At 37.5% G+C, this 18,753-nt stretch overlaps 1 protein-coding gene across 2 annotated transcripts in view; it reads left to right on the top strand.

Annotated features, from left to right (window-relative positions):
- The window catches only part of SEC63 (SEC63 homolog, protein translocation regulator), a 68,206-nt gene extending 52,068 nt beyond the window's left edge, over positions 1–16,138 (top strand). For both annotated transcript variants that reach the window (XM_054721754.1, XM_008156209.3), the window contains 5 exons: positions 2,057–2,212; positions 4,939–5,040; positions 8,474–8,572; positions 12,775–12,879; positions 15,064–16,138. In XM_054721754.1, coding sequence (XP_054577729.1) covers positions 2,057–2,212; positions 4,939–5,040; positions 8,474–8,572; positions 12,775–12,879; positions 15,064–15,207 — 606 coding nt within the window. In that variant the 3' untranslated portion in view covers positions 15,208–16,138. The remainder of the gene's footprint in view (positions 1–2,056; positions 2,213–4,938; positions 5,041–8,473; positions 8,573–12,774; positions 12,880–15,063) is intronic.
- The last annotated feature ends 2,615 nt before the right edge of the window (positions 16,139–18,753 follow it).

Below are 18,753 nucleotides of genomic sequence, written 5' to 3'. Positions count from 1 at the left end.
TTGTATTTACTTGATTAATGATAATGAGCACCTGTTCATATGCTTACTGGTCATTTTCGATATCCTCTTTTTCTAGGGGTTGTCTGTCTTCTTATGGATTTGTAGGATTCCTTTCTATATTCTAGATATTAGTCCTTTTTTACTCTTCATGATAGCTTTTGGTAGTTCTTAATTTTAATGAAGTCTATTTTCATCAGTCTTTTATGGTTAGTTCTTTTGTGTCCTGTTTAAGACATTTCTGCCTATCCCAAGAACATGGAGATATCTTTGTTCTCTTTTAGAAGTATTATGATTTTGCTTGTTATATTTAGCACTGTGATACATCTTAATTTTTTGTGAGTAGTGTGAGATAGGGATTATGGACCAGTTATTCTAGCACTATCTGTTAAAAAGATCATCCTTTCTTGTCTGAATTGCAATGGTGATTTGTTGTAGAACAAAGGGTTGTAACAGTGTATGTGCAGATCTGTTTATGGACTCTCAAATCATTTCATTGGTTATTTGTCTATTCTTGTGCCAGTGCCACACTATCAATTAATTAATTATGGTGGCTTTATGTTAAGTCTTGAAATATGGTAGTGTAAGTCCTCAAACTCTTCACTTCTTCAAAATGTTCTTGACTATTTAGATCCTTTGCATTTTCAGCTGAAACAATTTTCACACACACACAAAAAAGCTGCTGGGATTTAGACTGGTATTGCATTGAACCTATGATTTAATATGTGGAGAATTCACATGTTAACAATATTGAGTCTTTTTATTCTTAATCATGGTTTAACTTTATTAATTTGGATCTTCCTTAATTTTTCTCAGCAGTTTTTTAGTAACTTCCAGTGTCAGAGGTATAGCACATTTTTCATTAGATTTACTCAGATGCATCTGAGGCTTTCTGGTGCTATTGCTTCACATAACATTAAAATGTCATTCTGCAATGTTTAATTGTTGATGTATAGAAATACAGTTGCTTTCTAAATATTGACCTTATATCAAGGAGTCTTGATGAATTGACAATAATTCTCACCATTTGTAGATGTTTTTAAAAAGATTTTCTATGTACACAATTATGCCACCTGGAAATAAAAATAGTTTAGCTTTTTTTTCTTTTTAAATCTGTATGCTCTTCCTTTTTCTCTTAACATACTGGCTAGAACTTTCAGTGTAATGTTGATTAGACGTGAAGATGGTTGGTTATCCATGTCTTATTGATCTCGGGGAGAAAGCAAACATTATTTCACTATTTAGTGTGATGTTAGCTCTAGGGTTTTTGTAGATATTCTTTATCAGTTTAAGAAAGTGTTCCCCTCTCTTCCCATGCTGAGAATTTTTATGAACAGATACTGAATTTTATTAAAAGCTTTTTAAACTCCATCTAATGAGACAATTTTATGATTTTTCTCCTTTCTGTTAATATGGTGAATTATATTGATGTGTTAAACATTTTTAAACCATCATTGCATTACTGGAGCAAATCTCATTTGTCATAACATAGTATCTTTTTAAAATATTTATCTGGATTTGATAATATTTGTTTAGGATTCCTAAATCTGTTTTTATGAAAAAATAGTGGTTTTTCAAGGAATTTGTCCATTTCTTCTTGAGTTATCAACTTTATTGACATAAAGCTAATAATAATAATATCCTTTATTTTTAATGTCTATCAGTTATAGAAGATAATATTGAACTACCAAAACAGTATCTTTCTATAAACTTCCTATTTCCCCTCTTCAAATAAATATATTGCATAATATATGTTTTTGAAGTATGAGCCATCTTAGCCATTGTGGTGGTATGCTTTGCAAATAGGAATAAAATATTTTTGTTTTACAAAGTATGAAGAATGAATAAAATGTCTAACAATAGACAGGTAAGCCAAATGTTAAAGCCTTTCAGTCTGACTCCCACATACTTAATAAATAAGAATGTTTATAATTCTCTAAAATCCTACATAAGTAGTGAAATTGTGATTTGAGCTAATTTAAATAAGTGACATTCAGGGACTCAGAGTGATATAGTCATTGAGACACTCAGGACTTTTGTGTTTGCTTTTTCCTTTTAGGAAGCTGCAGTAAAGGAAGATGAAGAAGAAGTTTCTGACAAAGGCAGTGATTCTGAAGAAGAAGAAAATAGAGACTCCCAGAGTGAAAAAGAGGATGGTAGTGACAGAGACTCTGATAGAGAGCAAGATGAAAAACAAAACAAAGATGATGAAGCAGTAAGACTTAGGGGTTTAAATAATTGGAATTATACCTCAGATGATAATTTTGGTTTTTGTTATTGTTTATTTGCTTGCTTCTTTGCTTGTCAGTTTGCTTCCAGTATATTTTCTAATCCTGTATTGTTTTGTAGGAATATATTTGAGGAATAGTGGTCAGAATTATAAAGATTTCAGAGAGTGAGTTAGGGAGAGGGATAGAAAGAAACACCTCGGCTGCCTCCTGCACACCCCCTACTGGGGATTGAGCTTGCAACCCAGGCATGTGCCCTGACCGGGAATAGAACCAGCGACCTTCTGTGGCATGATGCTCAACCAGCTGAGCCATACCAGCTGGCTAATTTTCTTAAAGCTTAGATTGCTAAGTAGATTAGGATCTGGGTCTGAGGTGACTTCAGTTCAGTCTCTTAAAGCAATTTTCAGTGCTGGAGATGACTGGAAGTATGAGTAAAGAAAAATGGGTTATGAAATAGGTAGCAGTTTACTTGGAAGAGTCTCTCAGAAGTTCAATGTAATGTTTAGGGTAAAGAAACATTACTGTGAGCTCTAAAGTCAAGAGGTTGGTTAAGGGAAATGCTAACATTTATAGAAAGCCACCTTATTTGAAGAGGTATATTAGACATTAAGGAAAGGGGAGTTTCTAAGCAATTTATTAAGATTGTGAAGTTATAGAGAACAGAAAACAAAATCTCATGACATGGCATTAAGTTGCCCATGATTTATGGGAGGACAATAGGAAGGAATTTTTGGTGGATACAGAATGGTCATTACAAGTTCCCTGTAAATGATCTCTAACTGATCTGCTGTTTTCTTTACGTTTGTGTTGTTCTTTTTGACTGGGCCATTTATCTAAAACTAGAGGCCCAGGGCATGATTGAATCATGCACGTGTAGGGTCCCCTACACGCTTTCGCTTTTCACGGTGGAGCTGGGTGCCTGTCCGCTGGTGCACCAGGCCTTTCAGCGGAGGCTTCTGAAAGGCCTGGTGCCGCAGCAGACAGGCACCCAGCTCTCCCACTTTTGATGGTCCGCGGCCGCTGAGGAGGCTACCCTGCGCCTCTCAACGGCCGCTGAGGGGGGCTGCCGCGGACACCTGGCTACCCTGCCGTTGAGAGGCGCAGCTGGGTGTCTGCGGCAGGCCCCCTCAGCGGCCGTGGATCTGGCTGTTGAGAGGCGCAGGGGGCGGGACTCCCGCCCCCTGCGCCTCTCAACAGCAGGGTAGCCCCCCTCAGTGGCAGCGGATCCGTGCCTCTCAATGGCCGGATAGGCCACCCCAAGTCCCCCCCCCCCCCCCCCCAGGCTCCCGCCGCCCAATTGTGGGCGTAGCGGAGTGATGGTAATTTACATGTTACTCTATTATTAGATAGGATAAGTGGTTTAGGAGAGAAAAAGAGATTCCCTGAATAACCTCTGAGGCAAAAGATAAAGGGCAAGGGTAAAAGTAAAGGAAATAATGTACCTGCTCTTGGGAGTGGTGGGGAAAAAATAAGGATGATTGTTTTTTGTTTTTTTAAAAAAATACATTTTTATTGATTTCAGAGAGAAAGGGAGAGAAGAGAGAAACAGAGACATAAATGATGAGAGAACTATTGATGGGCTGCCTCCCGCAAGCCCCCCACTGGTGACCGAGCTTGTAACTCAAGCATGTACCCTGACAGGGAATCAAACTGTGACCCCCTAGTTCACAGGTCAACTCTCAGCCACTGAACAACACAGGCCGGGCAATACTTTGGGAATTAAGCTGATAATCAGAAAATTAAAACTTAGCAAAGAAATTATCCCTAGCCTTGCTTTGAGAAAGAGTTTACATACTCCTTTCTGAGTCTATTAGGGTTAGAAGAGTTGATTCTTAGGATTCGAGTCTCTTCAGATGACCAAAAATACATTCATTTAATTGACAAAAATTATACGAATAACAAATAATTATTCATTATCTGTCATATTCCAAGCACTACATTAGATGACAGGAGGGCAAAGCCAGATGTGAAACAGTTTCTGCCCTTGAATGATAGTAGGGTAGTGGGCAAGGCAGGTAAACAAACATTAGAGTGCAAAAGAGATTATGCACATTTAGAGCAGGATGCAGTTATAGCACCAAGGAGAGAGCAGAGGGAAATTTGTGGAATTCAGGGACTCATACTTCAGGCTTTAGATGCTCCTGAAAGAATAACGAGTAGGGATTTGCCAGGTAGAGAAAGGGGAAAACAAAAATGGAAACAGGGTTTAGGAGACGTGAAATAGCTTTGTGAGTTCAGAGAAGTCTAGGTAGTTTGAAATGACTGTAATAAAGAGTGCAAGGAGGAAGGCAGTGATAGGAGATTGTAGAGATGGGCCAGGTCAGATTGTGAACGGAACTGTGGTCATACTAAATGGGTTAGATTTGATGCATGAAAAGTAGTGTTGTAAGTTTTGAGCAGGGAAATGATCAGATTGGTCTGACTGAACTTAGCAGTAGTTAGCGTTTTCAGGAATAATCCTGTATAATAAAAGGCTAATATGCAAATTGTCCCCTCAACCAGGAGTTCAACCAGGGAGTGAGGCCGGCTAGCCAACCGCCTATGGCCCCTCCCCCGGCCAACCTGGCCTGATCTTGGCCCTGATTGGGGCGGGTGGCCAGACACCACCCGTGCATGAATTCATGCACCGGGCCTCTAGTATAGAATAAGATGAAAACTCCTCAAAATGATTGAAAACATACTTGATTTCATTTAATTTTTATTTTACTAGGAGTGGCAAGAATTACAACAAAGTATACAGCGAAAGGAGAGAGCTCTACTGGAAACCAAATCAAAGATAACACATCCTGTTTATAGTCTTTACTTTCCTGAGGTGAGTTATACATGGCCTAGTGTTTCCCTTATTCCATTCACTTTCTCTTCATATATTTCTCAGTTGCCATTTATCCTTCTGTGGTGGGTACTGGCTCAGATGTGCTAAATGCAGTCTATTCTTGATAGGCCTCATTTCTGAGGCATATATTTCTTTTTTTAAGATATGTTTTTATTGATTACAGAGAGAGGAAGGGATAGGGAGAGTGAGAGAGAAACATCAGTGATGAGAGAGAATCATCGATCGGCTGCCTCCTGCACACCTCCTATTGGGGATCAAACCCGGACCCCAGGCATGTGCCCTGACAGGGTATTGAACCATGAAGGATATATCTCTATATGAATTATGTATTTAAAAACAGGATTGTTAACTTTTTAAGAATTTTTGTGGTTTACTGTGCATGTGTACAGATTACTAAGGGTTGTGCTTTATGATGATTTCTCATTAGCAGTTCAGGCAGCTACTCATACAAATGCGAATTTTGGCTCTATGTGGCTATTGTGAATCTTTGACTTCTATCAGGTTTTAAATAGGATGAACGTTCTTAAACTTTTCCCGTGGGCTTTCTCTGTCAGTCCTATACTGGCCGCATGGAGCTACTAGACTTGCTGTGGTCCCAGTAATTGCCTCAGTCTTTGGCAGTTGTGGGACCAGCTAAAGGTCAGTAATTGTGAGCGTGGCTGAGCCCCTGGCTCCGGACAGGTCATTGCAGTGCTGCTTGTTCCCTTGTCCTTGTTTACTTTGTGCTTGTGGCTTGCTCAACTTTTGATCTCCTTGATAGGCTATATTTGCCTTTCAAATGAATGGGATGTGCTTGACATTTCACTGCTGTGGCTAGAGGTCAAGAACTAGTTGCCTCAGTCAGGGAAGCTGTTCCACAGACTGCCTCACAGCTTTGCCATAGAACCTTCGGTTTACCACTCATGTTTGGCAGGTGACTTCATGTTAACTTTGCTTTCTGCTCTAGAATGTCAATGCAGAGTTGCTGGGGGCTGCTGAAAGCAAATTCCTAAGTAATTTGGCTTTCCTAATAATAAATTGAGTCGCTCTGACAGACTTTGGTTGTGACTTGGTGAGACGTCAGCCCAGTATTCCATTTTAATGGGCACACTGATCCATGGCATGTCCTGAACATTAGCCCATCTGTTAGGGGCATTTTTCCCATTGCACTGGTCGTCTGCCAACCACAAGGCTCCTGAAATCAAGCGAATAAATTCACTCAGTGATTCATTTTTAAAAGTGCCATGGGATTCTATAAGCTGCATAATTTTTATCCTTGTAACAGTTTCATTTTAGACCATGCTTAGTTAACAGGCAAAATATTCATTCACTTTCTTAGAACATTTTAGCAGTAAAAATACCTTTTCCCAATTTAATCTGCATCTGCATGTTAAACATCTCAAAGTACCATTTATCAGATAAAATTTATTTAGGACTTTCCTAATGTTTACCTGTCTACTTCCCAAGTATCTACCCAACTACCCTAACTACCACACTACCCACTTAAAGATTTATATTAATAATTGACTTACATGTTGTTGAAACTCATTTCCTATATTTAATATGTTAAGAATGGTTGGGAATCACACACAACAGAAAATTAATTTTATTTAGCATGCAAATAACTCTGGGTAGAGCATCTTTTCCACTTTCACCTTGTGCATCAGAGTTTAGGCACAGGTGCCATGCCACAGATTGATATTTCCATGCTTCTTAATAAATATTCTGGAATGAGTCTCGTTTTAATAAGTAGCCTGGGAGAGGCATTCTCCAAGTGGAGAAGTAAAGAAGAAATGCATGTTCTTGAACATATCTCTGTGCTTCTTATGTTACATGCATGTTCTGACAGTGAAATGTCATCACTATCTAAATAACAGAGGCCTTTACCTCACTTCATTAATAATCATAACTTACTTATTGCAGTCTTTATGCTAGACATTCTAACATATTTTACTTGTATGATCTCAGTTCATCTTTACTACACAGCCTGAGGTAGGCACTCATCATTTAACAGAAGAGAAAAGCAATGGTTAGAGAAGTGAAATAATCCAGGCCTGTGTGGCTTTAAAACGTAATTGGCAAACTGCAGCGTGCAGACAGATCTGCTTCCCTCCCGCTCTTGTGAATGAAGTTTTATTGTAAATGTTTTACTGGAGCACAGCCACATTCATTCTTGTCCTACAATGGCAGAGTTGAGTAGTTAAAACAGACTCTGTGGCCCACAAAGCCCAGGTATTAATACTCCACTTTCAGGCAATTACGTTTTTACCCACTTTGTGTGTGCAAAACACACAGACAAACTTATATACATACACATATACCTGTTGTGGTCATCCTAACCCTCAGGTTAAGCTGAGGATGGGTTAGTCATGTACTTGTGATTTATTTATTCTGCTTATTAATGTTGTATTACTTTGTTGTTAAAGTCATTTAAACAAAAGAGTTTTTAATTTTAATGCCTCATGGTTAAAATAAAATGGGAAGTGCAAGTGATTTTGTCTTAAACACAAACATTTTTCCTATGAAACTTCAGTACTAGTCAAAAGTTACTTTTTTTAGCCTTCTTTTGGATGATTGAGAATTTAGAATAGCCTGTTGTTGTTTTGGTTATGTATTTAGAATATTCTAGAGTTTATTTTATTGTTGACTCCAAAACATTTTTTAAGCTATTTTAGAAAGATATCTTTCCTAAGCAGATGACTAAACAATCACCGATGTACAGTAATATAGTGATGATAACTGAGCAGACTGGAGTTAAGTGCTTCCAGGCTGCTTCGTCGTCTTTTTTTTTTTTTCTTTAAGTTTTTCTGTCTCTGTTGGTTCTCCCTGATGTCTCTGCTATGCTTTCTGGTGACAGGTTGTTGTTTTTTTTTTGTTTTTTTTTTACCCAGCTCCTTTTCTGTTCCTAATCTTTTATGAGGTACACCTAAAAGTGCTGAACTTATTAATATGAAAATCATGTGCAGTGAAAGGTACAAATAGACTCTTAGATTTCAAGGTGGTCTCTATGAGTAATGTGTTTCAATTTATTGATTTCTCATTTGGTTGCCCAAGTCTCTTCCACTCCTACTTTCTGACTTTTGCTTATTATTAGCTGAGATTTCTAAGATTATTTGCTAGATGCTATTGTAATAGTTTATACTGTTTTCTTTTTAGAATATTTTATTTTTTTTTTAGTTTTCTTAAGATTAATACAGAGGGCCATTGATAGGGCCTAAGGGGCCATTGGAAACCCCAAACTTCGATACAAAATTCCTTTGGAGAGCAGATCTACAAATGGATAAGAAAAATTTATTTGTTCAGTAAATATTTGTTATACATCTATTTTGTACAGTACAGCAATGAATAAAACAAGAATAATACCTCTTAATTGAAACAAGGCAAAACTCTAGTTTTTTCTGATTATTTATATTCTTTTTTTTTTCATTTGCAGGAAAAACAAGAATGGTGGTGGCTTTATATTGCAGATAGGAAGGAGCAGACATTAATATCTATGCCATATCATGTGTGTACACTAAAAGATACAGAAGAGGTAACTATCCAATTATAGTATTTTAGTTTTTACAAATGTACAGCATCTCATCATCATGCTGCTTCATAAAATTTGTTTTTAGAAAACAGTTTATCATATTTGGCTTATTGCATTTTAAGACATTTTAAACTATTCTCTGATGTCTGCTGGGGGAAGGTCATTTAAAATTTATAAAGTTTGAATGGCTAAGGTAGACAACTTGTTCAGTCTTTGAAAAAACTTGTTTTCAACTTATTTTTGGAAGTTTTCACTGTGTCTAAGAACGTATACCTTTCCTTCTCTCTAGTATTTCATTGTATTGTACAAAAATTATGATTTTTTATTCTTATTAGATTAGTGCTAAGATATATACCTTTCCTAAAAACAAATGTAAGAATGGGTGATTAGATTTTCAGTGTGCAATTTTTGATTATGTGGCATTGGCCACTGTTGTGATGAATCTATTTTACCTCTTGGGAACGCTTTTCTTTTTTATTCTTGATTTTTTTTCTTTCCTACTCCTCACCCAAGGAGTGAGGATATTTTTTCCATTGCTTTTTAGAGAGTAGAAGGGAGGGCAGAGGGGAATAGAGAGAGGAGAGAGTAACATCGATGTGAGAGAGACACATTGATTGGTTGCCTCCTGCACACACCTTGACTGGGGTCTGGGATGGAACCTGCAACTCAGGTATGTGCCCTTGACTGGGAATTGAGCCTGAGACCCTTTGGTGCGAGGGCTGAAGTTCTAACCACTGAACCACGTGGGCTAGGGCTAGTTTAGTTTTTAAATTCAGGTTATAATCAAGGATCATGTATTACGTTTGGTTGTCATTCTTCTTTAAGAAACTTCCTTGGCCTTTTTCTTTTTCAATTTTTCATGCCATTGATATTTTTGAAGAGTCTAGGCAAGGCATTTTGTAGACTATCCCTTTGCTGAATTTGTCTCATTAGTTACTCATGGTTATATTCATTTTAAACATTTTTGGCCAAAATACTACTCAGATGCTGTAACCTTAGTGCATCACATCAGAGGCACAAATGTATCAGTTCTTCCCATATTGCTGATATTATGGTTGATCATTTAGTTAAAGCTTTTCTCTCTTGTGAAAGCTATTTTTTTTTTTCTAACCTGGGGGGTGATACTTGGGTACCATGTGACTATCCTGTTCTTCAACAATCTCTTACTCATTGTAGCATACATTGATGATTCTTGCATGCATCAATTTTTACTATGCTGGTTGTATTCAGTGTAGTTTTAATGAGTGAATCTGAAGATTGAAAATCAGGGTGTTTGAATTGTATTTCATTTTGTATCTGTTTGTGACAATTCTTTTTTGTGAGGTTATTGGTCTTTTGATTGGTTTTAGAATTTTTTTTTAATATTATGAAAACAACCCTTTGTTATATGTATTGCAAATGTTTCTCCCCAGTTTGTTTTACTATTACGATTGTTTTTACCAAGCAAAATTATACATATTTGCTTACCCATTTATTTATTTGGAGTTTTTTAATAATGGGATTAAGTAATTTTTCTTTTATTATTTTTAGGTCTTTGTATTTTAGTTGTTAGGAAGACCAAACTGTGAGATCAATAATAAAAAAAAAAAGTTCTCCCATCATATTTTTCTAGTTTGTATTAATGGCATATTTTTAAAGATTTTAAAAAATCATTTTTAAGTTGATTTTTATTTTTTTATTTTATTTTATTTTTTAAATTTCTTTATTGATTAAGGTATCACATATTTGTCCTCATCCCCCCATTCCCATCCCACACCCCTCCCCACACATGCCCCCACCCCCCTGTTGTCCTTAACCGCTGGTTAGGCTCATATGCTTGCACACAAGTACTTTGGTTGATCTCTCCCCTTTATCCCCACCCTCCCCTACCCTCCCTTTGAGGCCCGACAGTCTGATCCATGTCTCCTTTTTTCTGGGTCTGTTCTTGTTCATCAGTCTATGTTGTTCATTATTTCCCCTAGATGAGTGAGATCATGTGCTATTAGAAGTACACTTATAAGAACTGAAAATGAGACAAGCAATAATGGTTATGGTGACAGGCAAATGAATCAGTCTGTAGTGAGTTTCTTTCTGGGCCAACAGTTCTTTTGAGACCCAATTTCAATGTCCAACAGTTCCTTATGTGTACATGTCAGCACTGACATTACAGTTCTGGATGGTGGACAAATGGTGGTAATGCAGGTCCGACTCTCTCTGGTTTGGTCCTGGGCAACCTGCAGTGATGCACAGCTGCTAACTGCTAGTATGGGAAGACCACGTCAGCGTCTTCCATCTCTGGACTGCTTCTCTTCTGTCTTCATGGCTGGAGTAGTCCTGTCGATTCCTCTCTGTTGCTGGAATCCACATGGTCTCGGAGTTTTCTGAAAATATACAAACATATTCTCGACCAAAAGTTAATAAAGGAATATTTTCTATAAATTTGAGTTGGGATCCTATTTCATTTTTTGCCCAAATGATTTTCCTCTGGCTTGTTTTGACACCTTGTGTGTTTTTCATGGGTGTCTTGCTTTTAGCCTTACAATTAATTTTCTAAAGTAGAGAGAAAGAAGAGAGGGAGAGAGAGACATAGACATCAGTTTGTTGTTTCATTTATTTAAGCATTCATTGGTTAATTCTTATATGTGCCCTGACAGGAGATCGAACCCACAACCTTGATGGATCCTCATGATGCTCTAAACAACTGAGCTACCCAGTTGGGGCTTAATGGCATATTGTAATATATAATCTTGCCTACAAAATCTGAATTTTGGAGATTGGAGGCAGATAACCAGAAATTCCAAATGTTATCTTAAATATGTATTCTTCCTTTGTCCAAGTAGAATTGAAACTTCTAAGACTTTGTAACTCTATATTTGAAGTTTATTATTTGATAGGAAATAAAATATCTTCTTGACCTTTTAAGGCATTGAGCATTTGTAAAGGAAAAACACAACTTCTCCTGTGTTTCTACTTTACTCAGTCACATTGCTAACAACCTCACAACACTTCTGACACAGATGTGTTGGTTCGCCCCCCACACCAAGCAATTCTCTGTCATACCAGCTAAGTGTCCTGCAGTTTAACTAAATGCTGACACTATCTACCTGGATGATGTCAGATCTCACAGGCTAGGCTCAGTCCCACAAGACTGCTGTCCCCCACTTCCCCACTTCAGGTGCCACTCACAAGTCCCAGGTTGTCACCTGTACTTCGCACCAAATGGCTAAAAATCAGGGTCCCATGACTCCCTCCCTGGGTTCAGTAATTTTCCAGAATGGCTAACAGAACTCAAGGAAACACGTGTACCATTTTGTTATAAAAAAATATGATAAAGAATATAAATGAACATCCATATGCAAGAGATACGGGGCATGGAGCTTTCATGCTCTTTCTGAGTATACACTCTCCCAGCACCTCCATATGTTGACAATCTCGGAAGGTCTCTGAACCTCTTGTTTGGGAATTTTTATGTAGGCTTCATCATGTAGGAGTGATTGATCATTAACTCAATTTCCAGCCCTTCTCTGGAGAATGGGGTGGAAGACTGAACGTTTCAAGCTTCTCTTATCATGGCTTATCTTTCTGGTGACCAGTTCTTACCTAGGAGTCCACCAGAAGTCACCTCATTAGAACAAAACATTCCGATCACCCAGGAAATTCCAAGGGATTACGATTCAGGGTCAGAGAGCAACTATTAGAACAAAAGATGCTCCTAGTATGCTTGTCACTTAGTAAATTATAGGGATTTGAGGAGCTCTGTGCCAGGAACCAACAGCAGGGACCAATATATTTATATATTCTATTATTTCACAGCATTTATCTTAGAAATAAGTAAATTTGGCAAGAATTATCACCTTTCTAGTGAAGTCTTTATTTCAGCATGTCATTAATTTTACTTTTATACCCTACCTACTTCATTTCTTCAAGTTGTCAGGGTGTGATGGTCAACAAAGAACTTTGTTGCTTTAAATATACTTTCTTAAATTATGGCGATACAAGTTAACCCCATCAATTCTGCATAATTTTATTCCCTTTTGTATAGTATATATAATGTATGACATAAGTATCATATACATATTTGCTGTTAGAACTTTTGTAGCATTTGTTAGGCTGTCATGTGAGTAAACACCTAGTTATCAAATACTCTGGTGAAGGAATTTTAGGAGTGCCGTGGTGTTTTTTCCATTCCTCAAGATACAGATTTTAAGTGCTAATTTTTCTTCCAGGTAGAACTGAAGTTTCCTGCACCAGGCAAGCCTGGAAATTACCAGTATACAGTGTTTTTGAGATCAGACTCCTATATGGGTTTGGATCAGATAAAACCTTTGAAGGTAAGAATAGTGACTCTTCAGTAAATGTGGTTGTTTATTTGAAGAAGTGCTTAATATACTAGGGAAGCATTTCTAGTTTTAAAATGTAGAGTAATGGAAAAAGAGTTCATCTCATACTTTATATATGATACATTTGATGGACTATTCTTTCAGTAATAAACCGAATTTGATGAGTTAAAGGGCTGTTAACGATTTAGGATCTTAAATATAAATTACTGTAATAATTTAGAATCTTGATTATAAATTACTTAAGTGATACCTTTTAATGTGCTGTAACTTTATAGGGTTTCTGTTTTCTTTAGAAAAGGGTATGTGTTTTCCCGCAGATTCTCTTGGCCTGTTTATTAATTTTTCTTTCTTTTAAGGAGATTATTTAGGTTACTGTAATAGGGAAAAGGTTCATTTTATCAAAAGGAAGGGGCTCTCAATACACAAGGGTGTCATCCTCAAGTTTTATGGAGGTGATGAGGAAAGATGGAGATGGTCCTACCTTGGCATTTGAGAGGGCAGGAGATCCTTTACACTTAGCCATTTCCCAGAACACAAAAGAAGGGAAATTTCTCAACTGGGGTTGCTCAGATAAAGTTCAACGTTGTCAAAATAAAGTATGTAAAACATTTAGCACAGAGACTAAGAGCTCATAGTGGGGACTTCTAAGTGACAGCAATTGTGTAGAATAAACAGAACAGTAAAAGCTACCCTTTAAAGACCCCATCACTAGGAGTTTCCTCATGGACAGCTGTTCCATATTCATTTTTTGAATATTTATTCTAGTTCTGTGAAATATGCCATTGGTATCTTGATAGGAATTGTATTGATTCTATCGATTTCTTATATGGACATTTTAATGATGTTAATTCTTCCTATTTATGAACATAGTATGTGCTTCCACTTAATTTGTATCTTCTTCAGTTTCTTTCTTCAGTGTCTTATAATTTTCTGAGTCAGGTCTTTTACATCCTTGGTTAAATTTATTCCTAGGTATTTTATTTTATTTTTTTTGATGCAGTTGTAAATGGGATTGTTTTCTTAGTTTCCCTTTCTGATGGTTCATTATTGGTATATAAAAATGGTGTTTATTAATTTTGAAAGTAATTTATTCTTTAGCATTTTAGAGCGTATACTCTGTGTAAGTGGCATTTGAACCACACTCCCCTTAGTCTTTACTGTTTCACTGCAGGTTTTTATGAAAGCATTCTGTTGGCTTAGGAAGGTTGTGCTGCAGTATCATTTCATGTGGACTAGAGTCCCAGAGTAAAGGGAGCCAGTAAAGGCACACCTCTTTTCCCACAAGGGTACCATATGTCTTTCCATTGGCTGTAGACTTTTACTTCATGAGTCTGGAGGCTACAAAATACATCTTTGAAAATCACATTTGAGTTTTTTTCCCTCAGCAGAAGACATGAAGACATCACTCATTGTTCTTGCTCAGGAATCGCAATTATTAATCTTTCATGCCACAGAATAAATAGTATAGCTTTTATAAAATCAAACTATCAAACAGAAATTTAACTACATTTACATGTTAGTAGACTTACCTTCTTATTTTTGGGATGAATGAATGTTCTAAATGAATACTTCAAATTTAGAGTTATGACCATAAAATCTAGTCCTATATAATAAAAGCCTAATATGCTAAGTGTCCGGTGGTCCATTCAACCAATCTAAGTGTAATATGCTAATGATATGCTGAGGCTGCTCAACCGTTGGCTATGACATGCACTGACCACCAGGGGGCAGACAGTTGACTGGTCAACCAGTCGCTATGATGTGCACTGACTACCAGGGGGCAGATGCTCTTGACTGGTAGGTTAGCTTGCTGCTGGGGTCCAGCCGATTGGGATTGAGCGAGATGGGCTGGACATGCCCTGGAGTCCTCCCATGGTCCCTCCCTGGCTGGCCAACTTCTTGTGTCCCTCTCCGGCCCTGATCATGCATCAGTGGGGTCCCTCGGCCAGGCCTGTACCCTCTTGCCATCCGGGACCCCTCGGGTAATGTCGGAGAGCCGGGTTTGGCCAGATCCCGCAGGCTAGGCTGAGGGACCCCACTGGTGCATGAATTCATGCACCGGGCCTCTGGTTATTTATAAATGCTTTGGTCAAAGAAAACCTTTTTTTTTTTTTTTTTTTAAATCAGTTATGCCTATCAACATTTCTGTTGTCTACATTTAATTCTTCTTTATAGTTGGAAGTTCATGAGGCTAAGCCTGTGCCAGAAAATCACCCACAGTGGGATACAGCAATAGAGGGGGATGAAGACCAGGAGGACAGCGAGGGCTTTGAAGATAGCTTTGAAGAAGAGGAAGAAGAAGAGGAAGATGATGACTAAGCAGGACTACAAATGGACCATATTTGCACATGTTTGCAAATTTTTGCTGTTTTGGAAGTGTATAATAAACCAGAAACAGTGCAGAACTGATGTTGAGGGAGGTATTCTTTCCTAGAAATGGGTGCATAATATAACTTAGGCAGTGCTGGTGCCTTGGTACAGTCTGAAAAAATGCGTAAGGCTTGTTAAGCCTTTCAAGTATGGGAGGGTGCATTTACTTCATCTGCAAATGATAATAAACCCTTTGTTATAATGTCCAGAAGTGTGGGCTATGTATTATCTGATCAATTTATGGTCCCAGTAAAAGAAAAAGTACATGAAAAACAGTCTATAAATGAGCAACTTCTTTGTTCAGTTTTAGTTTTAGCAAACATTAAAGTATGATAAACATCACAACTGTGTTTTAAGTAACATCTGCTCAAGTTTTAATCTTGGTAAGCACTATCATTCATTTATTGACATTTTGCAATGATACAAGATTATTTATCACAGTTCCATTTATAGCTTTAAACTTTTTATTTTTAGCTGTCATCATAAGTTGGCATTCGCTCACATTCCACATTAAATAGAGGGCTACATTTTGGGATTTTCCTTTCTTAATTTCCCAGAATTAATAGACAGACTATAAAAATGGCTTTTAATGGCTTAAAACATTTTTAAGCCTCTATTTGAGCAGATCAATGCAGGATCTAGTTCTTTTTGTAAGCTATAGATCTAAAAATGATTGTGGGACCATATGTTCTCTGATGTGGTGACTTACGTTAATAAACCTTTTTTTAAAGGTTCATTATAAAAGCTGAAACACATTCTTAGCTTTTAATCTACCTGATTCTATCACAAGCCTTTTAAGGAAAAAAATATATAAATGCAAAGGAGGCATTTTTTGTATTCATTTTGGACTCCTGTCAATAAAATAGAAGTTTGACTCGTTTTACGTTTGTAATGGTGTGTGTCTTTTTACTCCCAGAGAAAGGATATAATAGGATAATAATAATTCTTTTTATTTTTCAACTAAAAATTTAATATTGTACATTACTGCTGAAGTGACTGCTCTTTCTATATACATACCATAGAAAAACCCATGAATGGGAGGAATTTCCCTCTCATACTGCATCCTAGAAGGAGAGTGCTTATAAAGAGTAGGAATGTATACGTGATGAATCGTTGAAGTAAGATGAATATTTTTATGACTAGGTATGGAGGCAGCATAAGTTTCTAATATTACAGGACTGATTGTAATAATACTCTCCTATCAAAATCTTCATATGCCAAAGTACTATCGGAATACTAATTTGTGACCTTGTGTATTTAAAAGTTTGCCACTTTCATGCAGAATTAGTACTGGTATTTTGTTACTGCAGTAATTGGAAATAAAACTTGAAAATTACCAGAAACATGAATTTTTTGGGGGTTCTAAATTAAGGATGTGGTATTCTCTGACGTATAGTGAAAGTAGCTTTTCCATTGGAACTTCCATCACCTGTTTTTCTTTTTAAAGGTGTGAGACCCTTCCTTGGCAGGCAGGAGTGCCACTGAGGATTTGTTTCATTTTGCAAGTCAGGAATGGGTTTAATTTTTGAGTCAGGTTTTACAAGGAAGCTCTGGTGTCAGGGGAGGCAGCTGGTGGTGGTGGAAGGGAGTGAGCCAGCCTCTAGCATCAGTGAAAGGGGAGGCTAGAGAAAGCATGTGGCGTGAGGCAAAGTGAGCAAACCAAACTGTGTAACATGCATATGTCATGGTTCTCTTGAAAAATTCTTTCCAAGAAAGGAATTTCTATTCTAGTGGCTATTTTCTCTTAAAGAGGCTTTATCAGTTTATTGAAATAACTGGCTTCTTTCTGTTTGACTCTAGTAAGGATGATTTCACAACCCAGTAACTCCCCACAGTGCTTACCAAAACAGCATCACCTCAACCCACCACTCGGTATTCCTTTGCCCTTCTGGTGATATAAAGGGTGGGGCAAAAGTAGGCTTTCAGCTGTTCATATGGAAAATAATGCAATAATTAATAAATAATACAATAATAAACTCTGTTCCATGTACTCACGGCTATAAACCTACTTTTGCCCCACCCTGTATATATGTACTTCCCCATAAAATAAGTACGTTTTCCTCTAATGAGTTCATACCACAGTAATGAAAGGCTTGAGCCTTCGGGTTATGGTTCTCATCTTTCCAGCAAGTCTGGAAACTCTGCGTCCCATTTTTCTTTCTCTTGACTGAGATTTAAGAACCGACTTAAACTTACCCTGGTTTGCATTTAATCTAATGAAAACGCTTATTGAGTGTAGTTCCCGTTTTTGTTCCCATCAAGAAAGTGACATTTTGTCATCAGGATACATGAACTTATAGATGAAAACACTCAGTGTGTGTATACAAAGTGAAATATTATGAAATTAAGTTGCATAATATCTTATCTTTGTAATTGGTGAAGTACCTATTAAACTCTCCGAAGAGGAAACCACAATTAAAAGTCTAGCAGTTGTACATGTTAGGGTTATAAAACTTGAGGCCCCACGCTGTCTTCTATGTGTATAACTCAATCTCAAAGTCCTTTAAATTTTTTGGTCCATTTTTAAAAATTAAGGGGCACATTGAATGAGGTTGTATCGAACAAATGTTCTGTTCTATTTCTCCCGGCTTGCACTGAGGGGTGAAGGACCATCCTGTGGATCCGAATTGCTCCACTGTGTGGTGGGAAGCTCAGGCCCTGGGGGAAGCAGAGCGGGAGGAGGGTGGGGAAGGGAAGGGAGGTGTTGAATGTAATGAGGCTCTGAGCATATTATTATTATTATTATTTCTCACCCCAGGATATGTGTATTGGTTTGAGAGCGAGAGAAACATCAATCAGCTGCCTCCCGTACATACCCCCTTCAGGGTTTGAACTCGTAACCTCGGTATTTGCCCTGATCAGGCATCAAACCCACAACCTTTTTTGTGTACAGCCACCCAGCCGGGGCTGAGCATATTATTCTTGACCACAATCTTTTCCCAGGTATTTGCTTTAGCCCCCCCAAAACCAGATACTGGAATGTTCTTTAGCAACAATTCTTCTTTCAAATGTAATTCAGCACTTCAAATAGTTTTTGAGGATTATTGATCATCATTCATTGTCTATTTACTGAGTGTCTGTGTTCCTGGGTCTGTGATTCGATACTGGGGCTATGAAAAGAAAATAATTTGTATTTTCTTTTTTTAAAACATTATTTATTGATTGATTTTAGAGAGAAACATTGATTTGTTATTCCACTGATGTATTCACTGGTTGATTCCAGTATATCCCGTAACGGCCGCGACCTTGGTGTGTAGGACAGTGCTCTAACCAGTCAGGGCAAGAATTTGTGTTCCTAAGGACTCACTAGTATCGGGGCAGATGTGTGGCAATCTATTTTAATCCTTTAGCATTAGCTAATATCCGTTGTTTGGAATGTCTTTTTTTCAGTCTTTCCACTGTAGGAGAGGGATTATATTTTTAGGTGCTAGCTATTTATTGGCTTAAAAAAGAAAGCAAATCCTCGACCTTTTTTGTGTGTGTTTCTTTAAAGCA

Source organism: Eptesicus fuscus, chromosome 10 (assembly GCF_027574615.1).
Source record: "Eptesicus fuscus isolate TK198812 chromosome 10, DD_ASM_mEF_20220401, whole genome shotgun sequence".
Taxonomy (NCBI): domain Eukaryota; kingdom Metazoa; phylum Chordata; class Mammalia; order Chiroptera; family Vespertilionidae; genus Eptesicus; species Eptesicus fuscus.
This window is presented reverse-complemented; position numbering and strand designations above follow the sequence as displayed.